The sequence below is a fragment of the Mustelus asterias genome, unplaced genomic scaffold (genome assembly GCF_964213995.1).
Source record: "Mustelus asterias unplaced genomic scaffold, sMusAst1.hap1.1 HAP1_SCAFFOLD_548, whole genome shotgun sequence".
Classification (NCBI taxonomy): Eukaryota; Metazoa; Chordata; class Chondrichthyes; order Carcharhiniformes; family Triakidae; genus Mustelus; species Mustelus asterias.
The window spans coordinates 264707-282801 of NW_027590498.1; the positions used below are offsets into that span (position 1 = coordinate 264707).

Consider the following 18095-nt stretch of genomic DNA (forward strand, 5'->3'; position numbering starts at 1 on the left):
GTGTGGCCTGAGGGTTCTTGATGGTTTACACTCTGGGGGGGACATTAATGAGCTGTGAGTCAGCCGCTGAGTGAGGATCTGGTTCTAACCCCCGAACCCCTTCCTCCTCCTCCAGCAGGAAGATGGCCGGGGCGCTGCTGGGCCGCGTGTGCATTGTGACTGGAGCTTCCCGGGGCATCGGGAAAGGCATCGCCCTGCAGCTGGGAGAGGCCGGGGCCACCGTCTACATCACCGGCCGCAACATGGACACGCTGCAGACGGCGGCCAAGGAGGTGAGGCTGGGGTGGGGGGCGCCTGGGGACAGACGCGGGACTCGAGTGGCAGCTGGAGAGGAACAATTTTTTAAAAACAGGTGCCTTCCCGACCTCAAAGCTTTCGGTGGCCAGGGGGACGCAGTCTGGGACAGGCGGCACCCATTTTGTGCACAGCAGGATTCCACAAGGAGCGGGGCAGCCGCCGCAGGACAGTGACGGTGCGGGAGGAGGCCACTCGGCCCGTCGTGTTCCATGCCGGCTCTGCGTAGGCGCAATTTAGCACGTCCAATCCCCCTAACCTGCACATCTTTTGGACTGTGGGAGTTAGAGGTCGTGCCTTACAAATTTGGTGGAGTTTTTTGAGGAAGTGACAAAAACGGTTGACGAAGGAAGGGCCGAGGATGTCGTCTATATGGATTTCAGTCAGGCATTTGACAAAGTCCCATATGGCAGGTTGGTTAAGAAGGTTAAGGCTCATGGGATACAAGGAGAAGTGGCTAGATGGGTGGAGAACTGGCTTGGCCATAGGAGACAGAGGGTAACAGTCGAAGGGTCTTTTTCCGGCTGGAGGTCTGTGACCAGTGGTGTTCCGCTGGGCTCTGTACTGGGACCTCTGCTATTTGTGATATATATAAATGATTTGGAAGAAGATGTAGCTGGTGTTATCATCAAGTTTGCGGATGACACGAAGATGGCTGGACTTGCGGATAGCGAAGAGCATTGTCGGGCAATACAGCAGGATATAGATAGGCTGGAAAATTGGGCGGAGAGGTGGCAGATGGAGTTTAATCCGGATAAATGCGAAGTGATGCATTTTGGAAGAAATAATGTAGGGAGGAGTTATACAATAAATGGCAGAGCCATCAAGAGTATCGAAACACAGAGGGACCCAGGTGTGCAAGTCCACACCGAGGCATATTGTATGCTTGCCTTTATAGGACGGGGTATAGAGTATAAAAGCTGGAGTCTGATGATGCAGCTGTATAGAACGCTGGTTAGGCCGCATTTGGAATACTGCGTCCAGTTCTGGTCGCTGTACTACCAGAAGGACGTGGAGGCGTTAGAGAGAGTGCAGAGAAGGTTTACCAGGATGTTGCCTGGCATGGAGGGTCTTAGCTATGAGGAGAGATTGGGTAAACTGGGGTTGTTCTCCCTGGAAAGACGGAGAATGAGGGGAGATCTAATAGAGGTGTCCAGGATTATGAAGGGGATAGATAGGGTGAACGGTGGGAAGCTTTTTCCCAGATCAGAAGTGACGATCACGAGGGGTCACGGGCTCAAGGTGAGAGGGACGAAGTATAACTCAGATATTAGAGGGATGTTTTTTACACAGAGGGTGGTGGGGGCCTGGAATGCGCTGCCAAGTCGGGTGGTGGAGGCAGACACGCTGACATCGTTTAAGACTTACCTGGATAGTCACATGAGCAGCCTGGGAATGGAGGGATACAAACGATTGGTCTAGTTGGACCAAGGAGCGGCACAGGCTTGGAGGGCCGAAGGGCCTGTTTCCTGTGCTGTACTGTTTTTTGTTCTTTCTTTAAGCGGAGCACCCAGAGGAAACCCACGCAGACACTGGGAGAACGTGCAGACTCTGCACAGACAGACCCGAATGTAGGCCAAGGAATGTAGGCATAGGACCATCACCTGCATCCCAGGAAGCAGTCCAGTGAACCTCAGTTGCACTCCTATGTCCTTCCTCTGGTAAGGAGAGCGAGACTGCGCACTCTGCTCCAGATGTGGCCACGGCAGTGTCCTGTTTAATAGGAAGGTGTTTGACTCTGAGGGCAGCAGCTTACATTCCCTCGCCGATGGGTCTGTGGCCGTAAACCTTTTGGACAACCTACCCACCGAGTTCTCACCCTGTCTGCAATTTTATACTGTCGTCAAATGCATTGGCCATTTTGTAGAGCGGGAAATGTCATGGTGTCAAATGCGACGGCCGTTGGTGCGGCAACAATAATCTCTCCCTCAATATCAACAAAATGAAGGAGGTTGTCATCGACTTCAGGAAGCGTAAAGGAGAACATGTCCCTGTCTACATCAATGGGAATGAAGTAGAAAGGATCGAGAGCTTCAAGTTTTTAGGTGTCCAGATCACCAACAACCTGTCCTGGTCCCCCCATGCCGACACTACAGTTAAGAAAGTCCACCAACGCCTCTACTTTCTCAGAAGACAAAGGAAATTTGGCATGTCAGCTGCAACTCTCACCAACTTTTACAGATGCACCATAGAAAGCATTCTTTCTGGTTGTATCACAGCTTGTTATGGCTCTGCTCTGCCCAAGACCGCAAGGAACTACAAAAGGTCGTGAATGTAGCCCAATCCATCACGCAAACCAGTGACTCCCATCCATTGACTCTGTCTACACTTCCCGCTGCCTCGGCAAAGCAGCCAGCATAATTAAGGACCCCACGCACCCTGGACATTCTCTCTTCCACCTTCTTCAGTCGGGAAAAGAATACAAAAGTCTGAGGTCATGTACCAACCGACTCAAGAACAGCTTCTCCCCTGCTGCTGTCAGACTTTTGATTGGACTTGCCTTGCATTAAGATGATCTTTCTCTTCACACTAGCTATGACTGTAACACGACATTGTGCACTCTCTCGTTTCCTTCTCTATGAATGGTATGCTTTGTCTATATAGCGCACAAGAAACAATACTTTTTACTGTATACTAATACACGTGACAATAAATCGAATCAAATCATTTTGTAGAGCAGGAAATGTCCTGCTGTCGAATGTGGCGGCCATTTTGCAAATTCCTTGGAGACGCAGTGCATCGTGGGATTTTTGCAGTGCGGTCCCCGTCACTTTGCAGAGAAAAAAAGAGAAGCCGGGCGGAAAGGTCATGACCGCCGCTGGCGGGGAACCTCGGCGGCCAAGGGGCGAAGAAAAACAGTTTTACGCTGCTGTCAGTAGTGGGGGAGGGGAGGGTGGGGGGGAAGGGGAAAGATAGATGTCTCGGGAACGTCACCGTAAGGTCAGTAGGTGGGGGTTAGTGTGTGACCGGGCTGCTGAGATGCTCCCCCCCCCCCCCTATCGCAGAGTCCCTCACTCTGTCCTTTCCCCCGGCAGGTGGAGGCGCGGGGAGGCCGCTGCGTGCCGGTGGTGTGCGACTCCACCAGCGAGGAGCAGATCCGCTCGCTCTTTGGCCGGGTCGAGCAGGAACAGGGAGGCCGGCTGGACGTTCTGGTCAACAACGCCTACACGGCGGTGGAGGTAGGGCTGAAATTCCAGGCTGGGGACCCGCATGGTGCTGGCGACTCAGCGATTCGATTGACCCGGGTGCTGAGTATATACTCAAGGGAATCGAGGGGTGAGCGAACCGAGGGGGAAGGCAAGCGGGGGACTTAAAGATTTCACTGGGGTCGAGAGGGAGGGGGGAGAGAAAGAGAAACTTTTTCTTCTGGCTGGAGTTTGGGGGGGGTCAGATAGAATCCATCGAATCCCTACAAAGCAGAAGGAGACCATTCGGCCCATTAAGGCTGCACTGACCACAATCCCACCCAGGCCCTATCCCCGTAACCCCACATATTTACTGTGCTAATCCCCCTGATAGTAAGGGGCAATTTAGCATGGCCAATCCACCTAACCTGCACATCTTTGTACTGTGGGAGGAAACCGGAGCACCCGGAGGAAACCCACGCAGACACGGGGAGAATGTGCAACTCCACACACACACTGACCCAAGCCGGGAATAAAAGTTGGGTCCCTAGAGCTGTGAGGTCGCAGTGCTAACCACTGTGTCGATAGGATCCGGAACAAGCCAGGACAGGACGTGGCAAATGAAGCCTGGCCCATTGCAGAAGGGGGTAGGTGGGATGCCTGTCTGCGCCCTCGTTTGAGGGGTTTTAATCTTCCCTTTTCCTCCCTAGTCAATTATTTCTGACCATGAGAAGAAATTCTGGGAGATGCCACCTTCGTTCTGGGATGTGGTCAATGATGCAGGTCTGCGGTGAGTTCGGCAGCTGAGGTCCAGCTGTCTCTCTCTCTCGCTGTCTCTCTCTCTCCCTCCCACCCCCTCCCCCCCCATCTACATGAGGAACATCTGCTGTCTTACCCCTGCCCTCCCACCAACCTGAGCTTCCAGGTTGAGCTTCCCCGATCCGATTAGGGAACTTCAGACCAGAAGACACTGGAGCAGAATTAGGCCTTTTGGCCCATTGAGTTTGCTCCGCTATTCGATCGTGGCTGATAAGTTTCTCTACACCCATTCTCCCGCCTATTCCCCTGTAACCTTTGACACCCCTCCACTCCTTACCACCTTCCCTGTACACTTCCCGCTGCCTCGGCAAAGCAGCCGGCATAATGAAGGACCCCACGCACCCCGGACATTCTCTCTTCCACCTTCCGTCAGGAAAAAGATACAAAAGTCTGAGGTCACGGACCAACCGACTGAAGAACAGCTTCTTTCCTGCTGCTGTCAGACTTTGAATGGACTTCCCTTGTATTAAGTTGCTCTTTCTCTACACCGTAGCTATGACTGTAACACTACATTCTGCACTCTCTCCTATCGTTCTCTATGAACGGTATGCTTTGCCTATATAGCGCGCAAGAAACAATACTTTTCACTGTATGTTAATACACGTGACAATAATAAATCGAATCAAATCAAAAACCGATCAAGAACCTATCTATCTCTGTCTTAAATACACTCAGCGACCTGGCCTCCTCTGTGGCAATGAATTCCACAGGTTCACCACTCTCTCCAGCTGAAGAAATCTGTCTTCCAAAGGGTTGTCCCTTTCATCTGAGGCTGTTCCTCTTATCTGAGTCTCTCCGACCAATGGGAACATCTTCCCCACGTCCGCTTTAACCAGGTCTCTCAGTATTCTGTAAGTTTCAATGAGATCCCTCCGCGCCCTCCCCATCCTTCTAAATTCCATCGAGTACAGACCCAGAGTCCTTGAATGCTCCTCGTACGACAATCCTTCCACTCCCAGGATCGTTCGCGTGAAGCTCCACTAGGTGAGGGGGCCACTTCGACACCTGTTCACTCCCCCTCCCCTGACCTTGTCCACCCCTCCCCCTCCCCTGCTCGTTGATGTACATAGAGTCATCACGTTTCATCTGCACAGAAAGGCCTACGGTGCAGAAGGAGGCCATTCGGCCCTTCGAGTCTACACCGACCACAATCCCACCCAGGCCCTATCCCCATAACTCCACATACTTACCCAGCTAATCCCTCTAACCTACACATCTTTGGACGCTAAGGGATAATTTAGCATGGCCAATCCACCTAACCCGCACATCTTTCGGACTGTGGGAAGAAACTGGAGCACCCGGAGAAAACCCACGCAGATACGGGCTGAGAACGTGTAAACTCCGCACAGACAGTGACCCGAGCAGGGAATCAAACCCAGGTCCCTGGAGCTGTGAGGCAGCAGTGCTAACCACTGTGCCACCGTGCTGCCCAGGGAAGAGTAGAACAAGAGTAAAAGATAGTATTAGAGGTGAATGGTAGGACCTTAGGGAGTATCGTGGAACAGAGGGACCTTGGAGTTCAGGTGCATGGTTCTCTAAGGGTGAAGTTACAGATAGATAGGGCAGTGAAGAAGACCTTTGGCATGCTGGCCTTCATCAGTCAGGGCATTGAGTGTAGAAGTTAGGAAGTTGTGTTGCAGTTGTACAGGACGTTGGTGAGGCCGCACCTGGAGTATTGTGTTCAGTTTTGGTCATCTTGCTATAGAAAAGATAGAACATAGAACATAGAACATTACAGCGCAGAACAGGCCCTTCGGCCCACGATGTTGCACCGACCAGTTAAAAAAAAAAAAAAAACTGTGACCCTCCAACCTAAACCAATTTCTTTTCGTCCATGAACCTATCTACGGATCTCTTAAACGCCCCCAAACTAGGCGCATTTACTACTGATGCTGGCAGGGCATTCCAATCCCTCACCACCCTCTGGGTAAAGAACCTACCCCTGACATCGGTTCTATAACTACCCCCCCTCAATTTAAAGCCATGCCCCCTCGTGCTGGATTTCTCCATCAGAGGAAAAAGGCTATCACTATCCACCCTATCTAAACCTCTAATCATCTTATATGTTTCAATAAGATCCCCTCTTAGCCGCCGCCTTTCCAGCGAAAACAATCCCAAATCCCTCAGCCTCTCCTCATAGGATCTCCCCTCCATACCAGGCAACATCCTGGTAAACCTCCTCTGCACCCTCTCCAAAGCCTCCACATCCTTCCTGTAATGTGGGGACCAGAACTGCACACAGTACTCCAAGTGCGGCCGCACCAGAGTTGTGTACAGTTGCAACATAACGCTACGACTCCTAAATTCAATCCCCCTACCAATAAACGCCAAGACACCATATGCCTTCTTAACAACCTTATCTACTTGATTCCCAACTTTCAGGGATCTATGCACACATACACCTAGATCCCTCTGCTCCTCCACACTATTCAAAGTCCTCCCGTTAGCCCTATACTCAACACAACTGTTATTCCTACCAAAGTGAATTACCTCACACTTCTCCGCATTAAACTCCATCCGCCACCTCTCGGCCCAACTTTGCAACCTGTCTAAGTCTTCCTGCAGACTACGACACCCTTCCTCACTGTCTACCACACCACCGACTTTGGTGTCATCAGCAAATTTGCTAATCCACCCAACTATACCCTCATCCAGATCATTAATAAATATTACAAACAGCAGTGGCCCCAAAACAGATCCCTGAGGTACACCACTTGTAACCGCACTCCATGATGAATATTTACTATCAACCACCACCCTCTGTTTCCTATCCGCTAGCCAATTCCTGATCCAATTTGTTAAACTGGAGAGAGTGCAGAAGAGGTTTACAAGGATGTTGCCAGGACTCGAGGGACTGAGTTATAGACAGAGATTGGACAGGCCTGGACTTTTTTTCTTTGGAACATAGTAGACTGAGGGATGATTTTAGAGAGGTGCAGAGGATCATGAGAGGCATGGATAGGGTGAACGCACTCAGTCCTTTTCCCAGAGTTGGGGAATTGAGAACTAGAGAGTTTAAGTTTAAGTTAAGAGGGGAAAGAATTAATGGGAACCTGAGGAGCAGCTTTTTTACACAGAGGGTGGTACGTATGTGGAATGAGCTGCTGGAGGAAGTGGTTGAGGCAGGGACATTGTCAACATTTAAAAGGCATTTGGACAGATACATGGATAGGAAAGGTTTAGAGGGATATGGGCCAAATGCAGGCAAATGGGGTTAGCTTACATGGGCTTTTTGGTCAACACGGACCAGTTTGGGCCGAAGGGCCTGTCTCCGTGCTGTAGATTCTATGACTCTAGAGGGCATGCTGGGTACAGCTCACAAGAAGTTGCCATCTTGGATCGAGTCTGGCGTGTCCTCGTACCCACGCCATGGATTTCCTTTTCCAAGGGGAAGAAACTGCAATGACATCCTCCCCTCCCGGTGGTGGCGCTGTGGAGTACTGGACCCAGGGCTCCGAGTGGGAGCGGAGGCAGTCACTGACCTTTCTCACCCTCTGGACACCAGGGGTGAGATCCTGGCCCCACGTGCGGAGATGGGGGGGGGTGGAGATTGGGATGCGATGAGGGGAGTGCGGTAGTGGAAGAGGTCTCACTGCCGTAGTGTGTCCCAACACCTCCCCCCTCCCCAACCACACTTGCTTTGTTGTGCAGGGGCCACTATATCTGCTCGGTGTACGCAGCCCGGATGATGGTGGAGGCGAAGCAGGGCCTGATTGTCATCGTGTCGTCCATGGGCGGCCTGCGCTACATCTTCAACGTGGCTTACGGAGTCGGCAAGGCAGCGGTGAGTGGCAGGGCAGTGCGGGTAAACGGGCCGAAGGGCAAAGGTCACTCATTCACTTTGAGTTGCTGTATCTCACACTCTCTTTGCCTGGCTCTCTGGCTCTCTCTCTCTGGCTCTCTCGCTCTGGCTCTCTCGCTCTCGCTCTGGCTCTCTCGCTCTCTCTCTCTGGCTCTCTCGCTCTCGCTCTGGCTCTCTCTCTGGCTCTCTCTCTGGCTCTCTCGCTCTCTCTCTCTCTGGCTCTCTGGCTCTCTCACTTTCTCTCTCTGGCTCTCTGGTTCTTTCTCTCTGGCTCTCTGGCTCTTTCTCTCTGGCTCTCTGGCTCTTGCTCTCTGGCTCTCTGGCTCTTTCTCTCTGGCTCTTTCTCTCTGGCTCTTTCTCTCTGGCTCTCTGGCTCTTTCTCTCTGGCTCTTTCTCTCTGGCTCTCTGGCTCTTTCTCTCTGGCTCTTTCTCTCTGGCTCTTTCTCTCTGGCTCTTTCTCTCTGGCTCTCTCTCTCTGGCTCTCTCTCTCTGGCTCTCTCTCTCTCTGGCTCTCTCTCTCTCTGGCTCTCTCTCTGGCTCTCTCTCTCTCTGGCTCTCTCTCTCTGGCTCCCTCTCTCTGGCTCTCTTGCTCTCACTCTCTCTCTCAGGTTCGCTCTTGCTCTCTCTCCCTCTGGCTCTCTGGCTCTGGCTCTCTGGCTCTGGCTCTCTTGCTCTGGCTCTCTCTCTCAGGTTCGCTCTCGCTCTCTCTCCCTCTGGCTCTCTGGCTCTGGCTCTCTGGCTCTGGCTCTCTCGCTCTGGCTGGCTCTGTCTGCCTGCCCCCTGCCCCCCCACCCCCTCCTCCTCTGCCCCTCCCCCCCCCCCCCCTCTCTCTCTCACACAGTTCTCTCTCTCTCTCTGCAGTGTGATCGAATGGCAGCAGACTGTGCGTTGGAGTTGCGGAAACACGGAGTGTCATACGTGTCCCTCTGGCCGGGAGCCGTGCGCACCGAGACCGTGACTGACTTGGTTATTAACACGGAGAACAAATCCAAAGGACAGCAACGGGTGAGTGAGACAGCGAGGAGGAGGCCATTCAGCCCCTTCTCCAGCCTGTTACACAGGAACACAGAACGGGAAGAAGGAAATTGAGAGAAAGGACATTGGGAGAGTGTAACCTGAAGAGGGAATGGAGGGAGAGTGAGTGGGATGGGAAGGAGGGAGCCAGTGGGTGAGGGAAGGATGGTGAGGGAGAGCGAGAGTGTGAACAGGTGGATGAGGGAGAGGGAGGTTCAAGTCCATAGCTTCCTGAAAGCGGCCACACCAGTCAATAGGGGGTAAAGAAGGCGTACGGCATGCTTGCCTTTATAAGTCGGGGCATTGAATACAAGAGTTAGGATGTCATGTTGCAGCTTTATAAAACTTTGGTTCGGAACCACTTATAGGATATTGCGTTCAATTCTGGTCGCCACATTACAGGAAGGATGCAGAGGATTTGGAGAGGGTGCAGAAGAGGTTTAACATGACGCTGCCTGGATTAGAGGGTACGAGATATAAGGAGCGGCTGGACAAACTAAGAACTAATGTTTATTTATTAGTGTCACAAGTAAGGCTTACATTAACAGCGCAATGAAGTTACTGTGAAAATCCCCCAGTCGCCACACTCCAGCGTCTGTTCGGGAACACTGAGGGAGAATTTAGCACGGCCAATGCACCTAATCAGCACATCTTTCGGATGGTGGGAGGAAACCGGAGCACCCGGAGGAAACCCATGCAGACACGGAGGGTGGGAGCGGCGAGAACATGAAGGCTCAGCACAGACAGTGACCCAAACCTGGGTCCCTGGCGCTGTGAGGCAGCAGTGTGAACCACTGTGCCCTCCCTCGCGTTGTGTGGGATTCTAGGGCTGGGTGGGATTGTTGTTGGTACAGGTTTGATGGGCTGAATGGCCTCCTCCTGCACTGTAGGATTCTATGAACATAAGAACTAGGAGCAGGAGTAGGCCATCTGGCCCCTCGAGCCTGCTCCGCCATTCAATAAGATCAGGCTGATCTTTTCGTGGACTCAGCTCCACTTACCCGCCCGCTCACCATAACCCTTAATCTCTTTAATGTTCAAAAATTTATCTATCCTTGCCTTAAAAACATTCAATGAGGTAGCCCCAACTGCTTCACTGGGCAGGGAATTCCACAGATTCACAACCTTTGTGTGAAGAAGTTCCTCCTCAACTCAGTCCAAAATTTGCTTCCCCTTATTTTGAGGCTGTGTCTCCTAGTTCTAGTTTCACCCGCCAGTGGAAACAACTAGGGTTGTTTTCTCTGGAGCGGCAGAGGCTGAGGAGAGACCTGATGGAAGTCTGTAAAATAATGAGAGACATAGATAGGGTTGACAGTCAGAATGTTTTTCCCACAGTTGAAATGTGTAATACTCGGGGACATGCACTTCAGGAGAGAGGGGGAATGTTCAAAGGGGATGAGAGGGGCAAATATTTTTACACAGAGAGTGGTAGGTGTCTGGAATGCGCTGCCAGGGGTGGTGGTGGAGGCAGATACGATAGGGGCGTTTAAGGGGCTTTTAGATAAGCACATGAATATGCAAAGAATAGAGGGATATGGACCAAGGGCAGGCAGAAAGGAATAGTTTAATTTGGTGTCATGTTCGACACAACATCGTGAGCTGAAGGGCCTGTTCCTGTGCTGTGCTGTTCTACATTCTATGAGAGAGAGGTGGGTGAGGGAGAGAAGGTTGGACAGAGTAACACGATTTAGTTGTGACAGCGGGGGAGTCCCTGAACTCTCCATGTTGTCCGTTTGCAGGTGGCGGACATGTTCACCGCTGGTGAGACCCCGGAGATGAGCGGGAAATGTATCGTCGCCCTCGCTACAGGTGGGTAAACGCTTCTCCCCACCCCCCTCAGCACTCCACGGCGAACGGCCTTCTCCTTTCCTGACGGGACCCCCACATCGATACTCTGGCCATGGGGGCGGGGGGGGGGGGGGGGGGGGGGGGGAGAAGCCCGGTCTCGGAACGAGAGGAGGCAGCCATTTTGTGTCTGAGCTGAGGAGAAATGCCTTTGCTCGGAGGCCGGTGAATCTTTGGAATTTTCAACTCCCCGGGGCTGGCCGTGGACGGTCCTCCATCGTCCGGACACGTCTGAGGCCGGGGCGGACAGATTCCCGGTCTCTCGGGGGGTGGGGGGCGTGGGCGGGGAAAGGGGTGGGAGGCCTCGTGGCATAAGAACATAGGCGGCACAATGGTTAGCACTGCTGCCTCACAGCGCCAGGGACCTGGGTTCAATTCCCGGCTTGGGTCACTGTCTGTGCAGAGTCTGCACGTTCTCTCCGTGTCTGCGTGCATTTGCTCCGGGTGCTCCGGCTTCCTCCCACAGTCCAAAGATGTGCGGCTTAAGTGGATTGGCCAACCTAAACTGTCCCTTAGTGTCACAGAGATTAGTACGGTAAATATGTGGGGTTATGGGGATAGGGCCTTGGTGGGATTGTTGTCAGTACAGGCTCGATGGGCCGAATGGCCTCCTCCTGCACTGTAGGGATTCCATGAACATAAGAACTAGGAGCAGGAGTCGGCCATCTGGCCCCTCGAGTCTGCTCCGCCATTCAACAAGATCATGGCTGATCTTTTCGTGGACTCAGCTCCACTTACCCACCCGCTCACCATAACCCTTAATTCCTTCACTGTTCAAAAATGTATCTATCCTTGCCTTAAAAACATTCAATGAGGTCGCCTCAACTGCTTCACTGGGCAGGGAATTCCACAGATTCACAACCCTTTGTGTGAAGAAGTTCCTCCTCAACTCAGTCCTAAATCTGCCCACCCTTATTTTGAGGCTATGCCCCCTAATTCTAGTTTCACCCGCCAGTGGAATCAACTTCCCTGCTTCTATCTTATCTATTCCCTTCATAATCTTATATGTTTCTGTAAGATCTCCCCTCGTTCTTCTGAATTCCAATGAGTACAGTCCCAGTCTATTTGGTCTCTCCTCAAAAGCCAACCCTCTCAACTCCGGAATCAATCTAGATTCAACCTAAGGATGTGATTGCACTGGAGAGGGTGCAGAGGAGATTCACTTGGTTGATTCTGGAGTTGAAATGGTTGGGCCTCTCTCGCTCGGTCTAAGGCTGCAGGATCCAGTCCCACTTCGACACTCGATAGTCACTGAAGGCCTGTTCGTGGCACGTTTGATTTGATTTATTATTGTCACAGGTATTGGGATACAGTGCAAAGTATTGTTTCTTGCGCGCTATACAGACAAAGCATACTGTTCATAGAGAAGGAAAGGACAGGGTGCAGAATGTAGTGTTACAGTCATAGCTAGGGTGTAGAGAAAGATCAACTTAATGCAAGGTCGGTCCATTCAAAAGTCTGATGGCAGCAGGGAAGAAGCTGTTCTCGGGTCGGTTGGTACGTGATCTCAGACTTTTGTATCTTTTTCCTGACAGAAGAAGGTGGAAGAGAGAATGTCCGGGCTGCGTGGGGTCCTTAATAATGCTGGCTGCTTTTCCGAGGCAATGGGAAGTGTAGACAGAGTCAATGGATGGGAGGCTGGTTTGCGTGATTCACAACGTTTTGTAGTTCCTTATGGTTTTGGGCAGAGCAGGAACCCATACCAAGCTGTGATACATCCGGAAAGGATGCTTCCTATGGTGCATCTGTAAAAATTGGTGAGAGTCGTAGCTGACATGCCAAATTTCCATAAAGTAGAGAAAGTAGAGGTGTTGGTGGGGCTTTCTTAACTATAGTGTCAGCATGGGGGGGGGGAACCAGGACAGGTTGTTGGTGATCTGGACACCTAAAAACTTGAAGCTCTCGACCCTTTCTACTTCGTCACCATTGATGTAGACAGGGGCATGTTCTCCTTTACGCTTCCTGAAGGCGATGACAATCTCCTTCATTTTGTTGACATTGAGGGAGAGATTATTGTTGCCGCAACAATTCACCAGATTCTCGATCTCATTCCTGTACTCTGTCTCATCATTGTTTGAGATCCGACCCACTACGGTGGTGTTGTCAGCATATCTGAAAATTGAGTTGGAGGGTAGTTTGGCCGCACAGTCACAGGTGTATAAGGAGTATAGTAGGGGGCTGAGAACACAGCCTTGTGGGGCACCAGTGTTGAGGATGATCATGGAGGAGTTGTAAGGTCAGCCAGTAAATCCTTTCCGACACGCGTCAGGGCAGCCAGTACGAGGAGTGGGAGTGTTTCCTGTTCAGCGACCGCGCAGAGAACAACAGCCGATCGCTGAGGTAGCTCACCCTGCGCCATCACAGACTGATGGACACCCACCATCGCCGATCCCCACTTAGGGCCCAGTAACTGGAGGCGAAAGGGAAGGCGATAGCCGAGTGGTATTATCGCTGGACTATTCATCCAGAAACTCAGCTGATGTTCTGGGGACCCGGGTTCGAATCCCACCACGACAGATGGTGGAATTTGAATTCAATAAAAAAAATATCTGGAATTAAGAATCTATTGATGACGGTGAAACCATTGTCGAAAAAACCCCATCTGATTCACTAATGTCCTTTAGGAAAGGAAGTCTGCCGTCATCTGACCCCTTAGTGTACAAAGATGTGCAAGTTAGGTGGATTGTCCATGCTAAATTGTTCCTTAGTGTCAGGGGGATTAGCAGGGTAAATGTGTGGGGTTGTGGGGATAGGGCCTGGGTGGGATTGTGGTCGGTGCAGACTCGATGGGCTGAATGGCCTCTTTCTGTACTGTTGGATTCTATGAAGTCGTCCAGACGGAGGGAGTGGGCGGATGGCATTTCTGACCCCGCACTCACCTGGGGTGACCTCTCCCATTGGGACCCCACCCTCCTCACGTCTCTCACTCTGCCTCCCCCTCCCCTCCCGTCCCCTCCCCAGATAAGGACCTGATGAAGAAATCTGGCAAGGTGCTCATGACCTGTGACCTCGCTGCGCAGTACGGGATCAGGGACGTGAATGGTGAGTACGTTCCCGCCAACTTGCTCTCTCTGACACCTTTGTGGCTTTGCCGGGGGTAAAGGGCAGGGAATCCCTGCCAGGGATGAGGTAGGGAGCATCCTGAGGCAGACTGGGGGACGGCAGGGTGAGGCTGTGGGGGGATTGAGGAAAGAGAGGCGGGGGATGGAGAGGCGGGGGGTTGGAGGGGAGAGCTTCCAATTGTTGTTGGTCTGGCCGAAGAACAGGGCCGGGGGGTCATGGGTGGTGATCTCGGGGGTCAGGATTGGTGATCTCGGGGGTTGGGCTTGGCGAGCCTGGGGTCAGGAGTCGGGAGGTGGTCAGCTCGGGGTCAGGAGTCAGGGGGTGGTCAGCTCGGGGTCAGGGGTTGGTAAGCTCGGGGTCAGGGGTTGGTAAGCTCGGGGTCAGGGGTTGGTAAGCTCGGGGTCAGGGGTTGGTAAGCTCGGGGTCAGGGGTTGGTAAGCTCGGGGTCAGGGGTTGGTAAGCTCGGGGTCAGGGGTTGGTAAGCTCGGGGTCAGGGGTTGGTAAGCTCGGGGTCAGGGGTTGGTAAGCTCGGGGTCAGGGGTTGGTAAGCTCGGGGTTGGGGATTGGTAAGCTCGGGGTCGGGGGATTGGTCAGCTCGGGGTCGGGGGGTGGTCAGCTCGGGGTCAGGGGTGGTCAGCTCGGGGTCAGGGGTTGGTAAGCTCGGGGTCAGGGGTTGGTAAGCTCGGGGTTGGGGATTGGTAAGCTCGGGGTCGGGGGGTGGTCAGCTCGGGGTCAGGGGTCGGGGGTGGTCAGCTCGGGGTCGGGGGGTGGTCAGCTCGGGGTCAGGGGTCGGGGGGTGGTCAGCTCCGTGTCATGGTCGGGGTTGGTGATCTCGGGTCGGGGTTGGTGATCTCGGGGGTCGGGGTGCGGTGGTCTTCGGGGGTCGGGGTGTGGTGGTCTCCGGGGGTCGGGGTGCGGTGGTCTTCGGGGGTCGGGGTGTGGTGGTCTCCGGGGGTCGGGGTGGTGGTGATCTCCGGGGGGTCAGGGGTGGTGACCCCAGGAGTCGGGGGTGGAGATCTTGGGGGTCGGATCTCAGGGGGAGTTTCCTGATGGGGTCAGCGCGATTATCTTGTGGGGGAGGGTGTATTTCCGGTAGATTTGCATTGGAGACACCAGGGTTCAGGTAATCCTGGCATTAACCAGTCCATCTCTCTCTCTCTCCCTCTCTCTCTCCGCCTCTGTCTCTCTCTCTCTCTCCGCCTCTGTCTCTCTCTCTCTCTCTCCGCCTCTGTCTCTCTCTCTCTCTCTCCGCCTCTGTCTCTCTCTCTCTCTCCGCCTCTCTCTCTCTCTCCGCCTCTGTCTCTCTCTCTCTCTCTCTCCGCCTCTGTCTCTCTCTCTCTCTCCGCCTCTGTCTCTCTCTCTCTCTCCGCCTGTCTCTCTCTCTCTCTCTCTCCGCCTCTGTCTCTCTCTCTCCGCCTCTGCCTCTCCCCCTCTCTCTCTCCCTCCGCAGGCCGTGCTCTGGTGGACTATTGCTCCCTCAAGTTCATTCTGCAGCAGCTGCCGAGCCTTTCCTGGCTCTCCACCTTCATCCCGGGATTCATCAGGATTCCCAAGTGGGTCCTTACCCTGACCTCCAGTAAATTTTAAACCTCCCCATGACCCTCCACCTCTTCCCTTCCTCTCCCTCGCCCCCCCCCCCCCCCCCCACCCCCACCCCCCACCCAGGAGCGCTGGGCATTTCCCCGGGGAACCAGTCTCCTCACCCAATCTGGCTTTGGCCACTAACCCGCCCACAGCCTCAGGCCTCCTGGTGCTTTCAGCCCCCACCCCGATTCCCGGGTGTCACCCTCGGGAGCCTTGGGTGACACAGAACAGGACAGGCCCTTCGGCCCATCACATTGTGCTGGACGTGATGTCAATTTAAACCAGTCCATTCTACCTGCCCTCAATCCCTATCCCGCTATTCCGTGCGTATTCCTAGAATTATACAGCGCGCTCTGGCACAAGGGACCAAGAAAGTTACAGCACAGGAACAGGCCCTTCGACCCTCCAAGCCTGCGCCGATCATGATGTCTGCTTAACCTAAAACCGTATGCACTGAGGGAATCCATATCCTTCCATTCCCATCCTACTCATGTATTCGTCTAGTTGCCCCTTAAATGCCGCTATTGTACCTGCTCCCACCCCCTCCCCGGGCAGCGCCTTCCAGACATTCACCACCCTCTGTGTAAAAAACATGCCTCGCACATCTCCTCTAAACTTTTCCCCACGCACCTTAAACCTATGTCCCCTAGTCTTAGAATCTGCACAGAAGGAGGCCATTCAACCCATCGAGTCTGAATTGACAACAATCCCACCCAGGCCCTATCCCCGTAACCCCACATATTTACCCCGCTAATCCCCCTGAGACTAAGGGGCAATTTAGCATGGCCAATCCTCCTAACCTGCACATCTTTGGATACTCGGGGACAATTTAGCATGGCCAATCCACTTAACCTGCACATCTTTGGAGTGTGGGAGTACTTGACTTTTCTGCCCTAGGAAAGAGCATCTGACTATCCACTCTGTCCATGCCCCTCATAATCCTCTATCAGGTTGCCCTCTCAGGTTCTGTCGTCCCAGTGAGAACAAACCAAGTTAATCCAACCTCTCTTCATAGCTAACAGTGGTTAGCACTGCTGTCTCACAGCGCCAGGGACCCAGGTTCGATTCCTGGCTTGGGTCACTGTCTGTGCGGAGTCTGCACATTCTCCCCACTTCTGCGTGAGTTTCCTCTGGGTGCTCTGGTTTCCTCCCACAGTCCAAAGATGTGCAGGTTAGGTGGATTGGCCATGCTACATTGCCCCTTAGTGTCAGGGGGATTAGCAGAGTAAATACGTGGGGTTACGGGAATAGGGCCCAGGTGGGATTGTGGTCAGTACAGACTCAATGGGCTGAATGGTCTCCTTCTGCACTGTAGGGATTCAGTGATTGAGAAGAGGCCCTTTGGCCCATCGAGTCCGCACCAACACATTAGAAACACCTGAACTCCCACCTAATCCCATCTGCCAGCACTTGGCCCATAGCCCTGAATGTTATGAATGTTAAAGGGTGTGAGGCACCCAGTCTCCACCACCCTCCCAGGCAGCGCATTCCAGACCCTCACCGCCCTCTGAGTAAAAATGTTTTTCCTCACATCCGCTCGAAACCTCCTGCCTCTCACCTTGAACCTTTCTCCCCTCGTGACTGACCCTTCAACTCAGGGGAACAGCTGCTCCTTATCCTCTCTGTCCATTCCCCTCCTAATCTTGAATACCTCAATCAGGTCGTCCCTCAGTCTTCTCTGCTCCAATGAAAGCAACTCAAGCCTATCCAACCTCTCTTCATAACTTAATTATTCCATCCCAGGCAGCATCCTGGTGAATCTCCTCTGCACCCCCTCCAGTGCAATCACATCCTATAATGTGGTGACCAGAACTGCACTCAATACTCCAGCTGTGGCCTCCTACAACGATACAACTCCATCATGACCTCACTGCTTTTGTAATCCATGCCTTGATTGATAAAGGTAAGTGTCCCATGTCTTTTTCACCACCCTACCAACATGCCCTTCCAGCTTCAGAGATCTGTGGACAAACACGACAAGGTCTCTTTGCTCCTCAGAACTGCCTGGTGTCCTACCATTCATTGAGTACTTTCTTGCCAACTTACTCCTTCCAAAGTGCATCACCTCACACTTTTCAGGGTTAAATTCCATCTGCCACTTATCTGCCCGTTTGACCATTCCGTCTATATCATTTTGTAGTCCAAGACACTCAACCTCACTGTTAACCAATCTTAACCAAACTGTTAGCCAATCTTTGTGTCATTCGTAAACTTACTAATCCTACCCCCCCCCTCCCCTCCATAGTCATCAATGTCATTTATATAAATGACGAATAATAGGGGGCCCAACACAGATCCCTGTGATACACCACTGGATACTGGCTTCCAGTCACTAAAAGAAGTTTAACAACACCAGGTTAAAGTCCAACAGGTTTATTTGGTAGCAAAAGCCACACAAGCTTTCGGAGCTCCAAGCCCCTTCTTCAGGTGAGTGGGAATTCTGTTCACAAACAGAGCTTATAAAGACACAAACTCAATTTACATGAATAATGGTTGGAATGCGAATACTTACAACTAATCAAGTCTTTAAGAAACAAAACAATGTGAGT

The 18095-nt window shown here is 52.7% G+C and overlaps 1 protein-coding gene across 2 annotated transcripts in view; it reads left to right on the plus strand.

Moving 5' to 3' along the window:
* LOC144486976 (dehydrogenase/reductase SDR family member 1-like) overlaps positions 1-17696 on the plus strand; it is a 33244-nt gene extending 15548 nt beyond the window's left edge. For both annotated transcript variants that reach the window (XM_078205014.1, XM_078205013.1), the window contains exons 2-9: positions 116-272; positions 3330-3473; positions 4130-4209; positions 7890-8022; positions 8902-9045; positions 10794-10863; positions 13861-13941; positions 15413-17696. In XM_078205014.1, the coding sequence (XP_078061140.1) occupies positions 123-272; positions 3330-3473; positions 4130-4209; positions 7890-8022; positions 8902-9045; positions 10794-10863; positions 13861-13941; positions 15413-15549 (939 nt within the window). In that variant the 5' untranslated portion in view covers positions 116-122 and the 3' untranslated portion in view covers positions 15550-17696. The remainder of the gene's footprint in view (positions 1-115; positions 273-3329; positions 3474-4129; positions 4210-7889; positions 8023-8901; positions 9046-10793; positions 10864-13860; positions 13942-15412) is intronic.
* The last annotated feature ends 399 nt before the right edge of the window (positions 17697-18095 follow it).